The sequence below is a fragment of the Scardinius erythrophthalmus genome, assembly GCF_964197995.2.
Source record: "Scardinius erythrophthalmus genome assembly, chromosome: 16".
Lineage (NCBI taxonomy): Eukaryota > Metazoa > Chordata > Actinopteri > Cypriniformes > Leuciscidae > Scardinius > Scardinius erythrophthalmus.
In genome coordinates, this window is record NC_138236.1 from 39672219 (window position 1) to 39692936 (window position 20718).

Below are 20718 nucleotides of genomic sequence, written 5' to 3' on the forward strand. Positions count from 1 at the left end.
GAGAATTTTACATAAAAAGCTGTTTTTAAAAAACATTACTAAAAAAACATTTTTAATTTATTTATATAACTTTAAAATATAGCATAAATACTGCACAAATGTAGAGTAAAAACATTAATAAACAGAGTAAAATTACATTTGTAAAAAAAAAAAAAACTATTATTCTGTTTCAAAATTACATGTTATTTTCTGGGGTCTCTGGAGACCCAAAGACAACGAGTGTCGGCCCAAATGAAGATAATCAGAGGGTTAAGGGATACAATTATTGAGTACAGGGGGACTTTAAGTAAATATTTCGGGTCAAAGGGGTTGCGTCCATCTATGGTTGCGTCAACGGGACTCTTATTTTGAAGTGCTGTCAGCCGCGGTTTCCGGTTGTGTGAAAGCATGCTCGTCATTGAGCGCAGCTGTTTATGGTGTTCTTCAGGTTTATTCGCACGACCAGCACACTTTTAAATACTTCATCTTTTACCCGAAACAAGCCCTTTAATAGTGTCATCATGTGTAAAGAGCTGAAGACGAGAGTGCTGCGGATTCCCCCTCACAGCGCAGAGGATCTGACGTCACAGCAGCGTGGTGAGTTATAATAACATCTCCATTATGATATCAGCCGATAAACACACACTTCTGCTCGTGTTTCATAACGCAGACTTTGCCTAACCCTACCTTACCCTAACCCTAACTTACCCCAACCCTAACCTACCTCACCCTAACCGGTAAGTTAAGAGAGTTTGAACGATAATTTTCATACTGTAACTTCTGGATCTGTGTGTAAATTGCACTGATATATATAGAATGACATTATATAGATCAGTGGTAAATTGTCCTCCAAAATGTCCAGCGGTGTCTTTAATGTTTGTACTTCAGTGTCATTTCTATTATTTCATGAGTTTATGAGCCTGCAGAAACATGTGGTGTAAATTACATTTAAATACTTTTTTTGTTCTTGTTCTTTTGTTAAACTACATTAGTCATGATGTCATAGCTGGCAATTTCTGTATTAAATGACATAATTAAAATGTACCTTTTGTTTTTTCATAATTTGCTTGTTTAAAGGTGATCACTTATTAACAGTATTATTGTGCATATTTAACTATTTTAATATCAAGCATGCTCTTTACGTGAAGTATGAAACGCTTGTACATACACTTTTATACTTTACTTTGGGTGAACTGGTTGGTGATGCCGAAACTGAGGGTCGGTTTATATTTAATATATTTGTGCACTCACGCGTAACAATTAAAAAAAGTCTTTGTTCAGATTATCATATTTCTAAAAATGTAATATTCATAACAATCTATAGCAGGGGTATTCAAACTGAGGCTGTGGACAGAGAAAAAGCAGTGTAGAAAAATACATTTGAAATAAATAAAAATAAGATTAATCTAATTTTTATTTTTAAAATGGATAATAAAATAGAATAATAAAATAATAATAATAATAATTATTATTATATTAGATTAAAATAAATTAATTAAAATAAATAAAACTTGTTTTAAACAAATAATTAAAACAAATAAAAACATGATCTAAATGGATAAAATTATTAAAATAAAAAATTGATTTGTATATATTTGATTTAAAACAATAAACGTGAATACATTTGATTAAAATAATTAAAATTTCATCTAAACAAAACAACAATAACTATATAAATACAACTGATGAAAAAGAATGAAAAATGAATAAAATGAATGGTAAAAAAAAAAGATTAAACTTAGGAAATAGATTAAAATTAAAAACTGCATAAATTAAATGAAGTATGATTTAAATAGATAATACATTGATATATTTGATTAAAATGTTTTTTAATTAAAAATAAATGCATGTACAAAATATATATCGTACATCTGCAAATTTGCAGTGAGTAAAGAAACGCTGTAATGTAACGAAGGCTAATAGAAAAACTAAATTTACACAATTATAATATGATTTTATTTTTATTTTTTACAGCATTAATTGGGTCTTTATACATAAAAAAATACCATAGAAGTTCAATAAAAACACGAAAAACGAAAAAAAAATCTATTTCAGGATGGGGGTCGTGTCACTCGCATGCAAATTATCATATTTTTTATTTTTAATAATTTTGTTAATATTTTTTAATCATATTAAGCCCTGGCCTATAGGATTGATGGATCTGAAAAAAAGGTTTTTGTATTTTGTCAAATTAAAATAGACGTAGCAAATGTTTCCAAGACTTTTAATGCGAGTCTCATATATCAATAATAATAAAACAAATGTGAATGTTGGAGCCTGTGGTGTTCTGATCCGTGTTTCTCCGGGTGTGTGTGTGTGTGTCAGAGTGTGTTCTGATCCGTGTTTCTCCGGGTGTGTGTGTGTGTCAGAGTGTGTTCTGATCCGTGTTTCTCCGGGTGTGTGTGTGTGTCAGAGTGTGTTCTGATCCGTGTTTCTCCGAGTGTGTGTGTGTGTGTGTCAGAGTGTGTTCTGATCCGTGTTTCTCCGAGTGTGTGTGTGTGTGTCAGAGTGTGTTCTGATCCGTGTTTCTCCGAGTGTGTGTGTGTGTGTGTGTGTGTGTGTGTGTCAGAGTGTGTTCTGATCCGTGTTTCTCCGAGTGTGTGTGTGTGTGTGTCAGAGTGTGTTCTGATCCGTGTTTCTCCGAGTGTGTGTGTGTGTGTGTGTGTGTCAGAGTGTGTTCTGATCCGTGTTTCTCCGAGTGTGTGTGTGTGTGTGTGTGTCAGAGTGTAGTCTGATCCGTGTTTCTCCGAGTGTGTGTGTGTGTGTGTGTGTGTGTCAGAGTGTGTTCTGATCCGTGTTTCTCCGAGTGTGTGTGTGTGTGTGTCAGAGTGTGTTCTGATCCGTGTTTCTCCGAGTGTGTGTGTGTGTGTGTGTGTGTGTGTGTCAGAGTGTGTTCTGATCCGTGTTTCTCCGAGTGTGTGTGTGTGTGTCAGAGTGTGTTCTGATCCGTGTTTCTCCGAGTGTGTGTGTGTGTGTCAGAGTGTGTTCTGATCCGTGTTTCTCCGAGTGTGTGTGTGTGTGTGTGTGTGTGTGTCAGAGTGTGTTCTGATCCGTGTTTCTCCGAGTGTGTGTGTGTGTGTCAGAGTGTGTTCTGATCCGTGTTTCTCCGAGTGTGTGTGTGTGTCAGAGTGTGTTCTGATCCGTGTTTCTCCGAGTGTGTGTGTGTCAGAGTGTGTTCTGATCCGTGTTTCTCCGGGTGTGTGTGTGTGTGTGTCAGAGTGTGTTCTGATCCGTGTTTCTCCGAGTGTGTGTGTGTGTGTCAGAGTGTGTTCTGATCCGTGTTTCTCCGAGTGTGTGTGTGTGTGTGTGTCAGAGTGTGTTCTGATCCGTGTTTCTCCGAGTGTGTGTGTGTGTGTGTCAGAGTGTGTTCTGATCCGTGTTTCTCCGAGTGTGTGTGTGTGTGTGTGTCAGAGTGTGTTCTGATCCGTGTTTCTCCGAGTGTGTGTGTGTGTGTGTGTCAGAGTGTGTTCTGATCCGTGTTTCTCCGAGTGTGTGTGTGTGTGTCAGAGTGTGTTCTGATCCGTGTTTCTCCGAGTGTGTGTGTGTGTGTGTCAGAGTGTGTTCTGATCCGTGTTTCTCCGAGTGTGTGTGTGTGTGTGTGTCAGAGTGTGTTCTGATCCGTGTTTCTCCGAGTGTGTGTGTGTGTGTGTCAGAGTGTGTTCTGATCCGTGTTTCTCCGAGTGTGTGTGTGTGTGTGTGTCAGAGTGTGTTCTGATCCGTGTTTCTCCGAGTGTGTGTGTGTGTGTGTGTGTCAGAGTGTGTTCTGATCCGTGTTTCTCCGAGTGTGTGTGTGTGTGTGTCAGAGTGTGTTCTGATCCGTGTTTCTCCGAGTGTGTGTGTGTGTGTGTGTGTCAGAGTGTGTTCTGATCCGTGTTTCTCCGAGTGTGTGTGTGTGTGTGTGTGTGTGTCAGAGTGTGTTCTGATCCGTGTTTCTCCGAGTGTGTGTGTGTGTGTCAGAGTGTGTTCTGATCCGTGTTTCTCCGAGTGTGTGTGTGTGTGTCAGAGTGTGTTCTGATCCGTGTTTCTCCGAGTGTGTGTGTGTGTGTGTGTGTGTGTGTCAGAGTGTGTTCTGATCCGTGTTTCTCCGAGTGTGTGTGTGTGTGTCAGAGTGTGTTCTGATCCGTGTTTCTCCGAGTGTGTGTGTGTGTGTGTCAGAGTGTGTTCTGATCCGTGTTTCTCCGAGTGTGTGTGTGTCAGAGTGTGTTCTGATCCGTGTTTTTCCGAGTGTGTGTGTGTGTGTGTGTGTGTGTGTGTGTGTGTGTGTGTGTGTGTGTGTGTGTGTCAGAGTGTGTTCTGATCTGTGTTTCTCCGAGTGTGTGTGTGTGTGTGTGTGTGTGTGTGTGTATGTGTCAGAGTGTGTTCTGATCCGTGTTTCTCCGAGTGTGTGTGTGTGTGTGTCAGAGTGTGTTCTGATCCGTGTTTCTCCGAGTGTGTGTGTGTGTGTGTCAGAGTGTGTTCTGATCCGTGTTTCTCCGTGTGTGTGTGTGTGTGTGTCAGAGTGTGTTCTGATCCGTGTTTCTCCGAGTGTGTGTGTGTGTGTGTGTGTCAGAGTGTGTTCTGATCTGTGTTTCTCCGAGTGTGTGTCAGAGTGTGTTCTGATCCGTGTTTCTCCGAGTGTGTGTGTGTGTGTGTCAGAGTGTGTTCTGATCTGTGTTTCTCCGAGTGTGTGTGTGTGTGTGTGTGTGTGTGTCAGAGTGTGTTCTGATCCGTGTTTCTCCGAGTGTGTGTGTGTGTGTGTGTGTCAGAGTGTGTTCTGATCCGTGTTTCTCCGAGTGTGTGTGTGTGTCAGAGTGTGTTCTGATCCGTGTTTCTCCAAGTGTGTGTGTCAGAGTGTGTTCTGATCTGTGTTTCTCCGAGTGTGTGTGTGTGTCAGAGTGTGTTCTGATCCGTGTTTCTCCGAGTGTGTGTGTGTGTGTGTCAGAGTGTGTTCTGATCCGTGTTTCTCCGAGTGTGTGTGTGTGTGTGTGTGTCAGAGTGTGTTCTGATCCGTGTTTCTCCGAGTGTGTGTGTGTATGTGTCAGAGTGTGTTCTGATCCGTGTTTCTCCGAGTGTGTGTGTGTGTGTGTGTGTGTGTCAGAGTGTGTTCTGATCCGTGTTTCTCCGAGTGTGTGTGTGTGTGTGTCAGAGTGTGTTCTGATCCGTGTTTCTCCGAGTGTGTGTGTGTGTGTGTCAGAGTGTGTTCTGATCCGTGTTTCTCCGAGTGTGTGTGTGTGTGTGTCAGAGTGTGTTCTGATCCGTGTTTCTCCGAGTGTGTGTGTCAGAGTGTGTTCTGATCTGTGTTTCTCCGAGTGTGTGTGTGTGTCAGAGTGTGTTCTGATCCGTGTTTCTCCGAGTGTGTGTGTGTGTGTGTGTGTGTCAGAGTGTGTTCTGATCTGTGTTTCTCCGAGTGTGTGTGTGTGTGTCAGAGTGTGTTCTGATCCGTGTTTCTCCGAGTGTGTGTGTCAGAGTGTGTTCTGATCTGTGTTTCTCCGAGTGTGTGTGTGTGTGTGTGTGTCAGAGTGTGTTCTGATCCGTGTTTCTCCGAGTGTGTGTGTGTGTGTGTGTGTGTGTCAGAGTGTGTTCTGATCCGTGTTTCTCCGAGTGTGTGTGTGTGTGTGTGTGTGTGTGTGTCAGAGTGTGTTCTGATCCGTGTTTCTCCGAGTGTGTGTGTGTGTGTGTGTGTGTGTGTGTGTATGTGTCAGAGTGTGTTCTGATCCGTGTTTCTCCGAGTGTGTGTGTGTGTGTGTGTGTCAGAGTGTGTTCTGATCCGTGTTTCTCCGAGTGTGTGTGTGTGTGTGTCAGAGTGTGTTCTGATCCGTGTTTCTCCGAGTGTGTGTGTGTGTGTCAGAGTGTGTTCTGATCCGTGTTTCTCCGAGTGTGTGTGTGTGTGTCAGAGTGTGTTCTGATCCGTGTTTCTCCGAGTGTGTGTGTCAGAGTGTGTTCTGATCTGTGTTTCTCCGAGTGTGTGTGTGTGTCAGAGTGTGTTCTGATCCGTGTTTCTCCGAGTGTGTGTGTGTGTCAGAGTGTGTTCTGATCCGTGTTTCTCCGAGTGTGTGTGTCAGAGTGTGTTCTGATCTGTGTTTCTCCGAGTGTGTGTGTGTGCGTGTGTCAGAGTGTGTTCTGATCCGTGTTTCTCCGAGTGTGTGTGTGTCAGAGTGTGTTCTGATCCGTGTTTCTCCGAGTGTGTGTGTGTGTGTGTGTGTGTGTGTGTGTGTGTGTGTGTGTCAGAGTGTGTTCTGATCCGTGTTTCTCCGAGTGTGTGTGTGTGTCAGAGTGTGTTCTGATCCGTGTTTCTCCGAGTGTGTGTGTGTGTCAGAGTGTGTTCTGATCTGTGTTTCTCCGAGTGTGTGTGTGTGTGTGTGTGTCAGAGTGTGTTCTGATCCGTGTTTCTCCGAGTGTGTGTGTGTGTGTGTGTGTGTGTGTGTGTGTGTGTGTGTGTGTGTGTCAGAGTGTGTTCTGATCCGTGTTTCTCTGAGTGTGTGTGTGTGTGTGTGTGTGTGTGTGTGTGTGTGTCAGAGTGTGTTCTGATCCGTGTTTCTCCGAGTGTGTGTGTGTGTGTGTCAGAGTGTGTTCTGATCCGTGTTTCTCTGAGTGTGTGTGTGTGTGTGTGTGTGTGTGTGTGTCAGAGTGTGTTCTGATCCGTGTTTCTCCGAGTGTGTGTGTGTGTGTCAGAGTGTGTTCTGATCCGTGTTTCTCCGAGTGTGTGTGTGTGTGTGTGTCAGAGTGTGTTCTGATCTGTGTTTCTCCGAGTGTGTGTGTGTGTGTGTGTGTCAGAGTGTGTTCTGATCCGTGTTTCTCCGAGTGTGTGTGTCAAAGTGTGTTCTGATCTGTGTTTCTCCGAGTGTGTGTGTGTGTGTGTGTCAGAGTGTGTTCTGATCCGTGTTTCTCCGAGTGTGTGTGTGTGTGTCAGAGTGTGTTCTGATCCGTGTTTCTCCGAGTGTGTGTGTGTGTGTGTCAGAGTGTGTTCTGATCCGTGTTTCTCCGAGTGTGTGTGTGTGTGTGTGTGTGTGTGTGTCAGAGTGTGTTCTGATCCGTGTTTCTCCGAGTGTGTGTGTGTGTGTGTCAGAGTGTGTTCTGATCCGTGTTTCTCCCAGTGTGTGTGTGTGTGTGTCAGAGTGTGTTCTGATCCGTGTTTCTCCGAGTGTGTGTGTGTGTGTGTCAGAGTGTGTTCTGATCCGTGTTTCTCCGAGTGTGTGTGTCAGAGTGTGTTCTGATCCGTGTTTCTCCGAGTGTGTGTGTGTGTGTGTCAGAGTGTGTTCTGATCCGTGTTTCTCCGAGTGTGTGTGTGTGTGTGTGTGTGTGTGTCAGAGTGTGTTCTGATCCGTGTTTCTCCGAGTGTGTGTGTCAGAGTGTGTTCTGATCTGTGTTTCTCCGAGTGTGTGTGTGTGTGTGTGTGTGTGTGTGTGTGTCAGAGTGTGTTCTGATCCGTGTTTCTCCGAGTGTGTGTGTGTGTCAGAGTGTGTTCTGATCCGTGTTTCTCCGAGTGTGTGTCAGAGTGTGTTCTGATCCGTGTTTCTCCGAGTGTGTGTGTGTGTGTCAGTGTGTTCTGATCCGTGTTTCTCCGAGTGTGTGTGTCAGAGTGTGTTCTGATCTGTGTTTCTCCGAGTGTGTGTGTGTGTGTGTGTGTGTGTCAGAGTGTGTTCTGATCCGTGTTTCTCCGAGTGTGTGTGTGTGTGTGTGTGTGTGTGTGTCAGAGTGTGTTCTGATCCGTGTTTCTCCGAGTGTGTGTGTGTGTGTGTGTGTGTGTGTGTGTCAGAGTGTGTTCTGATCCGTGTTTCTCTGAGTGTGTGTGTGTGTGTGTGTGTGTGTGTGTGTGTCAGAGTGTGTTCTGATCCGTGTTTCTCCGAGTGTGTGTGTGTGTGTCAGAGTGTGTTCTGATCCGTGTTTCTCCGAGTGTGTGTGTGTGTGTGTGTCAGAGTGTGTTCTGATCCGTGTTTCTCCGAGTGTGTGTGTGTGTGTGTGTGTGTGTGTGTCAGAGTGTGTTCTGATCCGTGTTTCTCCGAGTGTGTGTGTGTGTGTGTGTGTGTGTGTCAGAGTGTGTTCTGATCCGTGTTTCTCCGAGTGTGTGTGTGTGTGTGTGTGTGTGTGTCAGAGTGTGTTCTGATCTGTGTTTCTCCCGGGTGTGTGTGTGTCAGAGTGTGTTCTGATCCGTGTTTCTCCGAGTGTGTGTGTGTGTGTGTGTGTCAGAGTGTGTTCTGATCCGTGTTTCTCCGAGTGTGTGTGTGTGTGTGTGTGTGTCAGAGTGTGTTCTGATCCGTGTTTCTCCGAGTGTGTGTGTGTGTGTGTGTGTGTGTGTGTCAGAGTGTGTTCTGATCTGTGTTTCTCCGAGTGTGTGTGTGTGTGTGTGTGTCAGAGTGTGTTCTGATCCGTGTTTCTCCGAGTGTGTGTGTGTCAGAGTGTGTTCTGATCTGTGTTTCTCCGGGTGTGTGTGTGTGTGTGTCAGAGTGTGTTCTGATCTGTGTTTCTCCCGTGTGTGTGTCAGAGTGTGTTTCTCCCGAGTGTGTGTGTGTGTCAGAGTGTGTTCTGATCCGTGTTTCTCCGAGTGTGTGTGTGTGTGTCAGAGTGTGTTCTGATCCGTGTTTCTCCGAGTGTGTGTGTCAGAGTGTGTTTCTCCCGAGTGTGTGTGTGTGTGTCAGAGTGTGTTCTGATCCGTGTTTCTCCGAGTGTGTGTGTGTGTGTCAGAGTGTGTTCTGATCCGTGTTTTTCCGAGTGTGTGTGTGTGTGTCAGAGTGTGTTCTGATCCGTGTTTCTCCGAGTGTGTGTGTGTGTGTGTGTGTGTGTGTCAGAGTGTGTTCTGATCCGTGTTTCTCCGAGTGTGTGTGTGTGTGTCAGAGTGTGTTCTGATCCGTGTTTCTCCGAGTGTGTGTGTGTGTGTCAGAGTGTGTTCTGATCCGTGTTTCTCCGAGTGTGTGTGTGTGTGTCAGAGTGTGTTCTGATCCGTGTTTCTCCGAGTGTGTGTGTCAGAGTGTGTTCTGATCCGTGTTTCTCCGAGTGTGTGTGTGTGTGTGTCAGAGTGTGTTCTGATCCGTGTTTCTCCGAGTGTGTGTGTGTGTGTGTGTCAGAGTGTGTTCTGATCCGTGTTTCTCCGAGTGTGTGTGTCAGAGTGTGTTCTGATCTGTGTTTCTCCGAGTGTGTGTGTCAGAGTGTGTTCTGATCTGTGTTTCTCCGAGTGTGTGTGTGTGTCAGAGTGTGTTCTGATCCGTGTTTCTCCGAGTGTGTGTGTGTGTCAGAGTGTGTTCTGATCCGTGTTTCTCCGAGTGTGTGTGTCAGAGTGTGTTCTGATCTGTGTTTCTCCGAGTGTGTGTGTGTGTGTGTGTGTGTCAGAGTGTGTTCTGATCCGTGTTTCTCCGAGTGTGTGTGTGTCAGAGTGTGTTCTGATCCGTGTTTCTCCGAGTGTGTGTGTGTGTGTGTCAGAGTGTGTTCTGATCCGTGTTTCTCCGAGTGTGTGTGTGTGTGTCAGAGTGTGTTCTGATCCGTGTTTCTCCGAGTGTGTGTGTGTGTGTCAGTGTGTTCTGATCCGTGTTTCTCCGAGTGTGTGTGTGTGTGTGTGTCAGAGTGTGTTCTGATCTGTGTTTCTCCGAGTGTGTGTGTGTGTGTGTCAGAGTGTGTTCTGATCCGTGTTTCTCCGAGTGTGTGTGTGTGTGTGTGTGTGTGTGTGTTCGAGTGTGTTCTGATCCGTGTTTCTCCGAGTGTGTGTGTGTGTGTGTGTGTGTGTGTGTGTCAGAGTGTGTTCTGATCCGTGTTTCTCTGAGTGTGTGTGTGTGTGTGTGTGTGTGTGTGTGTGTGTGTGTGTGTGTGTGTGTGTGTGTGTGTGTGTCAGAGTGTGTTCTGATCCGTGTTTCTCCGAGTGTGTGTGTGTGTGTCAGAGTGTGTTCTGATCCGTGTTTCTCCGAGTGTGTGTGTGTGTGTGTGTGTGTGTCAGAGTGTGTTCTGATCCGTGTTTCTCCGAGTGTGTGTGTGTGTGTGTGTCAGAGTGTGTTCTGATCCGTGTTTCTCCGAGTGTGTGTGTGTGTGTGTGTCAGAGTGTGTTCTGATCCGTGTTTCTCCGAGTGTGTGTGTGTGTGTGTGTCAGAGTGTGTTCTGATCTGTGTTTCTCCCGGGTGTGTGTGTGTCAGAGTGTGTTCTGATCCGTGTTTCTCCGAGTGTGTGTGTGTGTGTGTGTGTGTGTGTGTGTGTCAGAGTGTGTTCTGATCCGTGTTTCTCCGAGTGTGTGTGTGTGTGTGTGTCAGAGTGTGTTCTGATCCGTGTTTCTCCGAGTGTGTGTGTGTGTGTGTCAGAGTGTGTTCTGATCCGTGTTTCTCCGAGTGTGTGTGTGTGTGTGTGTGTGTGTGTGTCAGAGTGTGTTCTGATCTGTGTTTCTCCGAGTGTGTGTGTGTGTGTGTGTGTGTGTGTGTCAGAGTGTGTTCTGATCTGTGTTTCTCCGGGTGTGTGTGTGTGTGTCAGAGTGTGTTCTGATCTGTGTTTCTCCCGTGTGTGTGTCAGAGTGTGTTTCTCCCGAGTGTGTGTGTGTGTGTCAGAGTGTGTTCTGATCCGTGTTTCTCCGAGTGTGTGTGTGTGTGTGTGTCAGAGTGTGTTCTGATCCGTGTTTCTCCGAGTGTGTGTGTGTGTGTGTGTGTGTGTCAGAGTGTGTTCTGATCCGTGTTTCTCCCGAGTGTGTGTGTGTGTGTGTGTGTGTGTCAGAGTGTGTTCTGATCCGTGTTTCTCCGAGTGTGTGTGTGTGTGTGTGTGTGTCAGAGTGTGTTCTGATCCGTGTTTTTCCGAGTGTGTGTGTGTGTGTGTCAGAGTGTGTTCTGATCCGTGTTTCTCCGAGTGTGTGTGTGTGTGTGTGTGTGTGTGTGTGTCAGAGTGTGTTCTGATCCGTGTTTTTCCGAGTGTGTGTGTGTGTGTCAGAGTGTGTTCTGATCCGTGTTTCTCCGAGTGTGTGTGTCAGAGTGTGTTCTGATCTGTGTTTCTCCGAGTGTGTGTGTGTGTGTGTGTGTGTCAGAGTGTGTTCTGATCCGTGTTTCTCCGAGTGTGTGTGTGTCAGAGTGTGTTCTGATCCGTGTTTCTCCGAGTGTGTGTGTGTGTGTGTCAGAGTGTGTTCTGATCCGTGTTTCTCCGAGTGTGTGTGTGTGTGTCAGAGTGTGTTCTGATCCGTGTTTCTCCGAGTGTGTGTGTGTGTGTGTGTGTGTGTGTGTGTGTGTGTGTCAGAGTGTGTTCTGATCCGTGTTTCTCCGAGTGTGTGTGTGTGTGTCAGAGTGTGTTCTGATCCGTGTTTCTCCGAGTGTGTGTGTGTGTGTGTGTGTGTGTCAGAGTGTGTTCTGATCCGTGTTTCTCCGAGTGTGTGTGTGTGTGTGTGTGTGTGTCAGAGTGTGTTCTGATCCGTGTTTCTCCGAGTGTGTGTGTGTGTGTGTGTCAGAGTGTGTTCTGATCTGTGTTTCTCCCGGGTGTGTGTGTGTCAGAGTGTGTTCTGATCCGTGTTTCTCCGAGTGTGTGTGTGTGTGTGTGTGTGTGTGTGTCAGAGTGTGTTCTGATCCGTGTTTCTCCGAGTGTGTGTGTGTGTGTGTGTCAGAGTGTGTTCTGATCCGTGTTTCTCCGAGTGTGTGTGTGTGTGTGTGTGTCAGAGTGTGTTCTGATCCGTGTTTCTCCGAGTGTGTGTGTGTGTGTGTGTGTGTGTGTGTGTGTGTCAGAGTGTGTTCTGATCTGTGTTTCTCCGAGTGTGTGTGTGTGTGTGTGTGTGTGTGTGTGTGTCAGAGTGTGTTCTGATCTGTGTTTCTCCGGGTGTGTGTGTGTGTGTCAGAGTGTGTTCTGATCTGTGTTTCTCCCGTGTGTGTGTCAGAGTGTGTTTCTCCCGAGTGTGTGTGTGTGTGTCAGAGTGTGTTCTGATCCGTGTTTCTCCGAGTGTGTGTGTGTGTGTGTCAGAGTGTGTTCTGATCCGTGTTTCTCCGAGTGTGTGTGTGTGTGTGTGTGTGTCAGAGTGTGTTCTGATCCGTGTTTCTCCCGAGTGTGTGTGTGTGTGTGTGTGTGTGTGTCAGAGTGTGTTCTGATCCGTGTTTCTCCGAGTGTGTGTGTGTGTGTGTGTGTGTCAGAGTGTGTTCTGATCCGTGTTTTTCCGAGTGTGTGTGTGTGTGTCAGAGTGTGTTCTGATCCGTGTTTCTCCGAGTGTGTGTGTGTGTGTGTGTGTGTGTGTGTCAGAGTGTGTTCTGATCCGTGTTTTTCCGAGTGTGTGTGTGTGTGTGTCAGAGTGTGTTCTGATCCGTGTTTCTCCGAGTGTGTGTGTGTGTGTGTGTGTGTCAGAGTGTGTTCTGATCCGTGTTTCTCCGAGTGTGTGTGTGTGTGTGTGTGTGTGTGTGTGTGTGTCAGAGTGTGTTCTGATCCGTGTTTCTCCGAGTGTGTGTGTGTGTGTGTCAGAGTGTGTTCTGATCCGTGTTTCTCCGAGTGTGTGTGTGTGTGTGTGTGTCAGAGTGTGTTCTGATCCGTGTTTCTCCGAGTGTGTGTGTGTGTGTGTCAGAGTGTGTTCTGATCCGTGTTTCTCCGAGTGTGTGTGTGTGTGTGTCAGAGTGTGTTCTGATCTGTGTTTCTCCGGGTGTGTGTGTCAGAGTGTGTTCTGATCTGTGTTTCTCCGAGTGTGTGTGTGTGTCAGAGTGTGTTCTGATCTGTGTTTCTCCGAGTGTGTGTGTGTGTGTCAGAGTGTGTTCTGATCCGTGTTTCTCCGAGTGTGTGTGTGTGTGTGTGTCAGAGTGTGTTCTGATCCGTGTTTCTCCGAGTGTGTGTGTGTGTGTGTGTGTCAGAGTGTGTTCTGATCTGTGTTTCTCCGAGTGTGTGTGTGTGTGTGTGTGTGTGTCAGAGTGTGTTCTGATCCGTGTTTCTCCGAGTGTGTGTGTGTCAGAGTGTGTTCTGATCTGTGTTTCTCCGGGTGTGTGTGTGTGTGTCAGAGTGTGTTCTGATCTGTGTTTCTCCCGTGTGTGTGTCAGAGTGTGTTTCTCCCGAGTGTGTGTGTGTGTCAGAGTGTGTTCTGATCCGTGTTTCTCCGAGTGTGTGTGTGTGTGTGTCAGAGTGTGTTCTGATCCGTGTTTCTCCGAGTGTGTGTGTCAGAGTGTGTTTCTCCCGAGTGTGTGTGTGTGTGTCAGAGTGTGTTCTGATCCGTGTTTCTCCGAGTGTGTGTGTGTGTGTCAGAGTGTGTTCTGATCCGTGTTTTTCCGAGTGTGTGTGTGTGTGTCAGAGTGTGTTCTGATCCGTGTTTCTCCGAGTGTGTGTGTGTGTGTGTGTGTGTGTGTGTCAGAGTGTGTTCTGATCCGTGTTTCTCCGAGTGTGTGTGTGTGTGTCAGAGTGTGTTCTGATCCGTGTTTCTCCGAGTGTGTGTGTGTGTGTCAGAGTGTGTTCTGATCCGTGTTTCTCCGAGTGTGTGTGTCAGAGTGTGTTCTGATCCGTGTTTCTCCGAGTGTGTGTGTGTGTCAGAGTGTGTTCTGATCCGTGTTTCTCCGAGTGTGTGTGTGTGTGTGTGTGTGTGTCAGAGTGTGTTCTGATCCGTGTTTCTCCGAGTGTGTGTGTCAGAGTGTGTTCTGATCTGTGTTTCTCCGAGTGTGTGTGTCAGAGTGTGTTCTGATCTGTGTTTCTCCGAGTGTGTGTGTGTGTCAGAGTGTGTTCTGATCCGTGTTTCTCCGAGTGTGTGTGTGTGTCAGAGTGTGTTCTGATCCGTGTTTCTCCGAGTGTGTGTGTCAGAGTGTGTTCTGATCTGTGTTTCTCCGAGTGTGTGTGTGTGTGTGTGTGTGTGTCAGAGTGTGTTCTGATCCGTGTTTCTCCGAGTGTGTGTGTGTCAGAGTGTGTTCTGATCCGTGTTTCTCCGAGTGTGTGTGTGTGTGTGTCAGAGTGTGTTCTGATCCGTGTTTCTCCGAGTGTGTGTGTGTGTGTCAGAGTGTGTTCTGATCCGTGTTTCTCCGAGTGTGTGTGTGTGTGTCAGTGTGTTCTGATCCGTGTTTCTCCGAGTGTGTGTGTGTGTGTCAGAGTGTGTTCTGATCTGTGTTTCTCCGAGTGTGTGTGTGTGTGTGTGTGTCAGAGTGTGTTCTGATCCGTGTTTCTCCGAGTGTGTGTGTGTGTGTGTGTGTGTGTGTGTCAGAGTGTGTTCTGATCCGTGTTTCTCCGAGTGTGTGTGTGTGTGTGTGTGTGTGTGTGTGTGTGTGTGTGTCAGAGTGTGTTCTGATCCGTGTTTCTCTGAGTGTGTGTGTGTGTGTGTGTGTGTGTGTGTGTGTGTGTGTGTGTCAGAGTGTGTTCTGATCCGTGTTTCTCCGAGTGTGTGTGTGTGTGTGTCAGAGTGTGTTCTGATCCGTGTTTCTCCGAGTGTGTGTGTGTGTGTGTGTCAGAGTGTGTTCTGATCCGTGTTTCTCCGAGTGTGTGTGTGTGTGTGTGTGTGTGTGTGTGTGTCAGAGTGTGTTCTGATCCGTGTTTCTCCGAGTGTGTGTGTGTGTGTGTGTCAGAGTGTGTTCTGATCCGTGTTTCTCCGAGTGTGTGTGTGTGTGTGTGTCAGAGTGTGTTCTGATCTGTGTTTCTCCCGGGTGTGTGTGTGTCAGAGTGTGTTCTGATCCGTGTTTCTCCGAGTGTGTGTGTGTGTGTGTGTGTGTGTGTGTCAGAGTGTGTTCTGATCCGTGTTTCTCCGAGTGTGTGTGTGTGTGTGTGTCAGAGTGTGTTCTGATCCGTGTTTCTCCGAGTGTGTGTGTGTGTGTGTCAGAGTGTGTTCTGATCCGTGTTTCTCCGAGTGTGTGTGTGTGTGTGTGTGTGTGTGTCAGAGTGTGTTCTGATCTGTGTTTCTCCGAGTGTGTGTGTGTGTGTGTGTCAGAGTGTGTTCTGATCTGTGTTTCTCCGGGTGTGTGTGTGTGTGTGTGTCAGAGTGTGTTCTGATCTGTGTTTCTCCCGTGTGTGTGTCAGAGTGTGTTTCTCCCGAGTGTGTGTGTGTGTGTCAGAGTGTGTTCTGATCCGTGTTTCTCCGAGTGTGTGTGTGTGTGTGTCAGAGTGTGTTCTGATCCGTGTTTCTCCGAGTGTGTGTGTGTGTGTCAGAGTGTGTTCTGATCCGTGTTTCTCCCGAGTGTGTGTGTGTGTGTGTGTCAGAGTGTGTTCTGATCCGTGTTTCTCCGAGTGTGTGTGTGTGTGTGTGTGTGTCAGAGTGTGTTCTGATCCGTGTTTTTCCGAGTGTGTGTGTGTGTGTCAGAGTGTGTTCTGATCCGTGTTTCTCCGAGTGTGTGTGTGTGTGTGTGTGTCAGAGTGTGTTCTGATCCGTGTTTTTCCGAGTGTGTGTGTGTGTGTCAGAGTGTGTTCTGATCCGTGTTTCTCCGAGTGTGTGTGTGTGTGTGTGTGTGTCAGAGTGTGTTCTGATCCGTGTTTCTCCGAGTGTGTGTGTGTGTGTGTGTGTGTGTGTGTGTGTGTGTCAGAGTGTGTTCTGATCCGTGTTTCTCCGAGTGTGTGTGTGTGTGTGTCAGAGTGTGTTCTGATCCGTGTTTCTCCGAGTGTGTGTGTGTGTGTGTGTGTCAGAGTGTGTTCTGATCCGTGTTTCTCCGAGTGTGTGTGTGTGTGTGTCAGAGTGTGTTCTGATCCGTGTTTCTCCGAGTGTGTGTGTGTGTGTGTCAGAGTGTGTTCTGATCCGTGTTTCTCCGAGTGTGTGTGTGTGTGTGTGTGTGTGTGTGTGTGTGTCAGAGTGTGTTCTGATCTGTGTTTCTCCGAGTGTGTGTGTGTGTCAGAGTGTGTTCTGATCCGTGTTTCTCCGAGTGTGTGTGTGTGTGTCAGAGTGTGTTCTGATCTGTGTTTCTCCGGGTGTGTGTGTGTCAGAGTGTGTTCTGATCTGTGTTTCTCCCGTGTGTGATTCAGAGTGTGTTTCTCCCGAGTGTGTGTGTGTGTCAGAGTGTGTTCTGATCCGTGTTTCTCCCGAGTGTGTGTGTGTGTCAGAGTGTGTTCTGATCCGTGTTTCTCCGAGTGTGTGTGTGTGTGTGTGTGTGTGTGTGTGTCAGAGTGTGTTCTGATCTGTGTTTCTCCGGGTGTGTGTGTGTGTGTGTGTGTGTGTGTGTGTGTGTGTGTGTCAGAGTGTGTTCTGATCCGTGTTTCTCCGAGTGTGTGTGTGTGTGTGTGTGTGTGTGTGTGTGTGTGTGTGTGTGTCAGAGTGTGTTCTGATCCGTGTTTCTCCGAGTGTGTGTGTGTCAGAGTGTGTTCTGATCCGTGTTTCTCCGAGTGTGTGTGTGTGTGTGTGTGTGTGTGTGTGTGTGTGTCAGAGTGTGTTCTGATCCGTGTTTCTCCGAGTATGTGTGTGTGTGTCAGAGTGTGTTCTGATCTGTGTTTCTCCGAGTGTGTGTGTCAGAGTGTGTTCTGATCCGTGTTTCTCCGAGTGTGTGTGTGTGTCAGAGTGTGTCAGAGTGTGTTCTGATCCGTGTTTCTCCGAGTGTGTGTGTGTGTGTGTCAGAGTGTGTTCTGATCCGTGTTTCTCCGAGTGTGTGTGTGTGTGTGTCAGAGTGTGTTCTGATCCGTGTTTCTCCGAGTGTGTGTGTGTGTCAGAGTGTGTTCTGATCCGTGTTTCTCCGAGTGTGTGTGTGTGTCAGAGTGTGTTCTGATCCGTGTTTCTCCGAGTGTGTGTGTGTGTCAGAGTGTGTTCTGATCCGTGTTTCTCCGAGTGTGTGTGTGTCAGAGTGTGTTCTGATCCGTGTTTCTCCGAGTGTGTGTGTCAGAGTGTGTTCTGATCTGTGTTTCTCCGAGTGTGTGTGTGTGTGTGTGTGTCAGAGTGTGTTCTGATCCGTGTTTCTCCGAGTGTGTGTGTGTGTGTGTGTCAGAGTGTGTTCTGATCCGTGTTTCTCCGAGTGTGTGTGTGTCAGAGTGTGTTCTGATCCGTGTTTCTCCGAGTGTGTGTGTGTGTGTGTGTGTGTGTGTCAGAGTGTGTTCTGATCCGTGTTTCTCCGAGTGTGTGTGTGTCAGAGTGTGTTCTGATCTGTGTTTCTCCGAGTGTGTGTGTGTGTGTGTGTCAGAGTGTGTTCTGATCCGTGTTTCTCCGAGTGTGTGTGTGTGTGTGTGTGTGTGTCAGAGTGTGTTCTGATCTGTGTTTCTCCGAGTGTGTGTCAGAGTGTGTTCTGATCCGTGTTTCTCCGAGTGTGTGTGTGTGTGTGTGTGTGTGTGTCAGAGTGTGTTCTGATCTGTGTTTCTCCGAGTGTGTGTGTGTGTGTGTGTGTGTGTCAGAGTGTGTTCTGATCCGTGTTTCTCCGAGTGTGTGTGTGTGTGTGTGTGTGTGTGTGTGTGTGTGTCAGAGTGTGTTCTGATCCGTGTTTCTCCGAGTGTGTGTGTGTGTGTGTCAGAGTGTGTTCTGATCCGTGTTTCTCCGAGTGTGTGTGTGTGTGTGTGTGTCAGAGTGTGTTCTGATCCGTGTTTCTCCGAGTGTGTGTGTGTGTGTGTCAGAGTGTGTTCTGATCCGTGTTTTTCCGAGTGTGTGTGTGTGTGTCAGAGTGTGTTCTGATCCGTGTTTCTCCGAGTGTGTGTGTGTGTGTGTGTGTGTGTCAGAGTGTGTTCTGATCCGTGTTTCTCCGAGTGTGTGTGTGTGTGTGTCAGAGTGTGTTCTGATCCGTGTTTCTCCGAGTGTGTGTGTGTGTGTCAGAGTGTGTTCTGATCCGTGTTTCTCCGAGTGTGTGTGTGTGTGTCAGAGTGTGTTCTGATCCGTGTTTCTCCGAGTGTGTGTGTCAGAGTGTGTTCTGATCCGTGTTTCTCCGAGTGTGTGTGTGTGTCAGAGTGTGTTCTGATCCGTGTTTCTCCGAGTGTGTGTGTGTGTGTGTGTCAGAGTGTGTTCTGATCCGTGTTTCTCCGAGTGTGTGTGTCAGAGTGTGTTCTGATCTGTGTTTCTCCGAGTGTGTGTGTCAGAGTGTGTTCTGATCTGTGTTTCTCCGAGTGTGTGTGTGTGTCAGAGTGTGTTCTGATCCGTGTTTCTCCGAGTGTGTGTGTGTGTCAGAGTGTGTTCTGATCCGTGTTTCTCCGAGTGTGTGTGTCAGAGTGTGTTCTGATCTGTGTTTCTCCGAGTGTGTGTGTGTGTGTGTCAGAGTGTGTTCTGATCCGTGTTTCTCCGAGTGTGTGTGTGTCAGAGTGTGTTCTGATCCGTGTTTCTCCGAGTGTGTGTGTGTGTGTGTCAGAGTGTGTTCTGATCCGTGTTTCTCCGAGTGTGTGTGTGTGTGTGTGTCAGAGTGTGTTCTGATCCGTGTTTCTCCGAGTGTGTGTGTGTGTGTGTGTGTGTCAGTGTGTTCTGATCCGTGTTTCTCCGAGTGTGTGTGTGTGTGTCAGAGTGTGTTCTGATCTGTGTTTCTCCGAGTGTGTGTGTGTGTGTCAGAGTGTGTTCTGATCCGTGTTTCTCCGAGTGTGTGTGTGTGTGTGTGTGTGTGTGTGTGTCAGAGTGTGTTCTGATCCGTGTTTCTCCGAGTGTGTGTGTGTGTGTGTGTGTGTGTGTGTGTGTGTCAGAGTGTGTTCTGATCCGTGTTTCTCTGAGTGTGTGTGTGTGTGTGTGTGTGTGTGTGTGTGTGTGTGTGTGTGTGTGTGTGTGTGTGTGTCAGAGTGTGTTCTGATCCGTGTTTCTCCGAGTGTGTGTGTGTGTGTGTGTGTGTCAGAGTGTGTTCTGATCCGTGTTTCTCCGAGTGTGTGTGTGTCAGAGTGTGTTCTGATCCGTGTTTCTCCGAGTGTGTGTGTGTGTGTGTGTGTGTGTCAGAGTGTGTTCTGATCCGTGTTTCTCCGAGTGTGTGTGTGTGTGTGTGTCAGAGTGTGTTCTGATCCGTGTTTCTCCGAGTGTGTGTGTGTGTGTGTGTCAGAGTGTGTTCTGATCTGTGTTTCTCCCGGGTGTGTGTGTGTCAGAGTGTGTTCTGATCCGTGTTTCTCCGAGTGTGTGTGTGTGTGTGTGTGTGTGTCAGAGTGTGTTCTGATCCGTGTTTCTCCGAGTGTGTGTGTGTGTGTGTGTCAGAGTGTGTTCTGATCCGTGTTTCTCCGAGTGTGTGTGTGTGTGTGTGTGTGTCAGAGTGTGTTCTGATCCGTGTTTCTCCGAGTGTGTGTGTGTGTGTGTGTGTGTGTGTGTGTGTGTCAGAGTGTGTTCTGATCTGTGTTTCTCCGAGTGTGTGTGTGTGTGTGTGTCAGAGTGTGTTCTGATCTGTGTTTCTCCGGGTGTGTGTGTGTGTGTCAGAGTGTGTTCTGATCTGTGTTTCTCCCGTGTGTGTGTCAGAGTGTGTTTCTCCCGAGTGTGTGTGTGTGTGTCAGAGTGTGTTCTGATCCGTGTTTCTCCGAGTGTGTGTGTGTGTGTGTGTGTGTCAGAGTGTGTTCTGATCCGTGTTTCTCCCGAGTGTGTGTGTGTGTGTGTGTCAGAGTGTGTTCTGATCCGTGTTTCTCCGAGTGTGTGTGTGTGTGTCAGAGTGTGTTCTGATCCGTGTTTTTCCGAGTGTGTGTGTGTGTGTCAGAGTGTGTTCTGATCCGTGTTTCTCCGAGTGTGTGTGTGTGTGTGTGTGTGTGTCAGAGTGTGTTCTGATCCGTGTTTTTCCGAGTGTGTGTGTGTGTGTCAGAGTGTGTTCTGATCCGTGTTTCTCCGAGTGTGTGTGTGTGTGTGTGTGTGTGTGTCAGAGTGTGTTCTGATCCGTGTTTCTCCGAGTGTGTGTGTGTGTGTGTGTGTGTGTGTGTGTGTCAGAGTGTGTTCTGATCCGTGTTTCTCCGAGTGTGTGTGTGTGTGTGTCAGAGTGTGTTCTGATCCGTGTTTCTCCGAGTGTGTGTGTGTGTGTGTGTGTCAGAGTGTGTTCTGATCCGTGTTTCTCCGAGTGTGTGTGTGTGTGTGTCAGAGTGTGTTCTGATCCGTGTTTCTCCGAGTGTGTGTGTGTGTGTGTCAGAGTGTGTTCTGATCCGTGTTTCTCCGAGTGTGTGTGTGTGTGTGTGTGTCAGAGTGTGTTCTGATCTGTGTTTCTCCGAGTGTGTGTGTGTGTCAGAGTGTGTTCTGATCCGTGTTTCTCCGAGTGTGTGTGTGTGTGTCAGAGTGTGTTCTGATCTGTGTTTCTCCGGGTGTGTGTGTGTCAGAGTGTGTTCTGATCTGTGTTTCTCCCGTGTGTGATTCAGAGTGTGTTTCTCCCGAGTGTGTGTGTGTGTCAGAGTGTGTTCTGATCCGTGTTTCTCCGAGTGTGTGTGTGTGTGTGTGTGTGTCAGAGTGTGTTCTGATCTGTGTTTCTCCGGTGTGTGTGTGTGTGTGTGTGTGTGTGTGTGTGTGTGTGTGTGTGTGTCAGAGTGTGTTCTGATCCGTGTTTCTCCGAGTGTGTGTGTGTGTGTGTGTGTGTGTGTGTGTGTGTGTGTGTGTGTGTGTGTGTGTGTGTGTGTCAGAGTGTGTTCTGATCCGTGTTTCTCCGAGTGTGTGTGTGTCAGAGTGTGTTCTGATCCGTGTTTCTCCGAGTGTGTGTGTGTGTGTGTGTGTGTGTGTGTGTGTCAGAGTGTGTTCTGATCCGTGTTTCTCCGAGTATGTGTGTGTGTGTCAGAGTGTGTTCTGATCTGTGTTTCTCCGAGTGTGTGTGTCAGAGTGTGTTCTGATCCGTGTTTCTCCGAGTGTGTGTGTGTGTCAGAGTGTGTCAGAGTGTGTTCTGATCCGTGTTTCTCCGAGTGTGTGTGTGTGTGTGTCAGAGTGTGTTCTGATCCGTGTTTCTCCGAGTGTGTGTGTGTGTGTGTCAGAGTGTGTTCTGATCCGTGTTTCTCCGAGTGTGTGTGTGTGTCAGAGTGTGTTCTGATCCGTGTTTCTCCGAGTGTGTGTGTGTGTCAGAGTGT

The 20718-nt window shown here is 47.4% G+C and overlaps 1 protein-coding gene across 1 annotated transcript in view; it reads left to right on the forward strand.

Annotated features, from left to right (window-relative positions):
* Positions 1–380: 380 nt before the first annotated feature.
* yrdc (yrdC N(6)-threonylcarbamoyltransferase domain containing) overlaps positions 381–20718 on the forward strand; it is a 47154-nt gene continuing 26816 nt past the window's right edge. The window contains exon 1 of the mRNA XM_081388266.1: positions 381–576. Within this exon, the coding sequence (XP_081244392.1) occupies positions 414–576 (163 nt within the window). The 5' untranslated portion in view covers positions 381–413. The remainder of the gene's footprint in view (positions 577–20718) is intronic.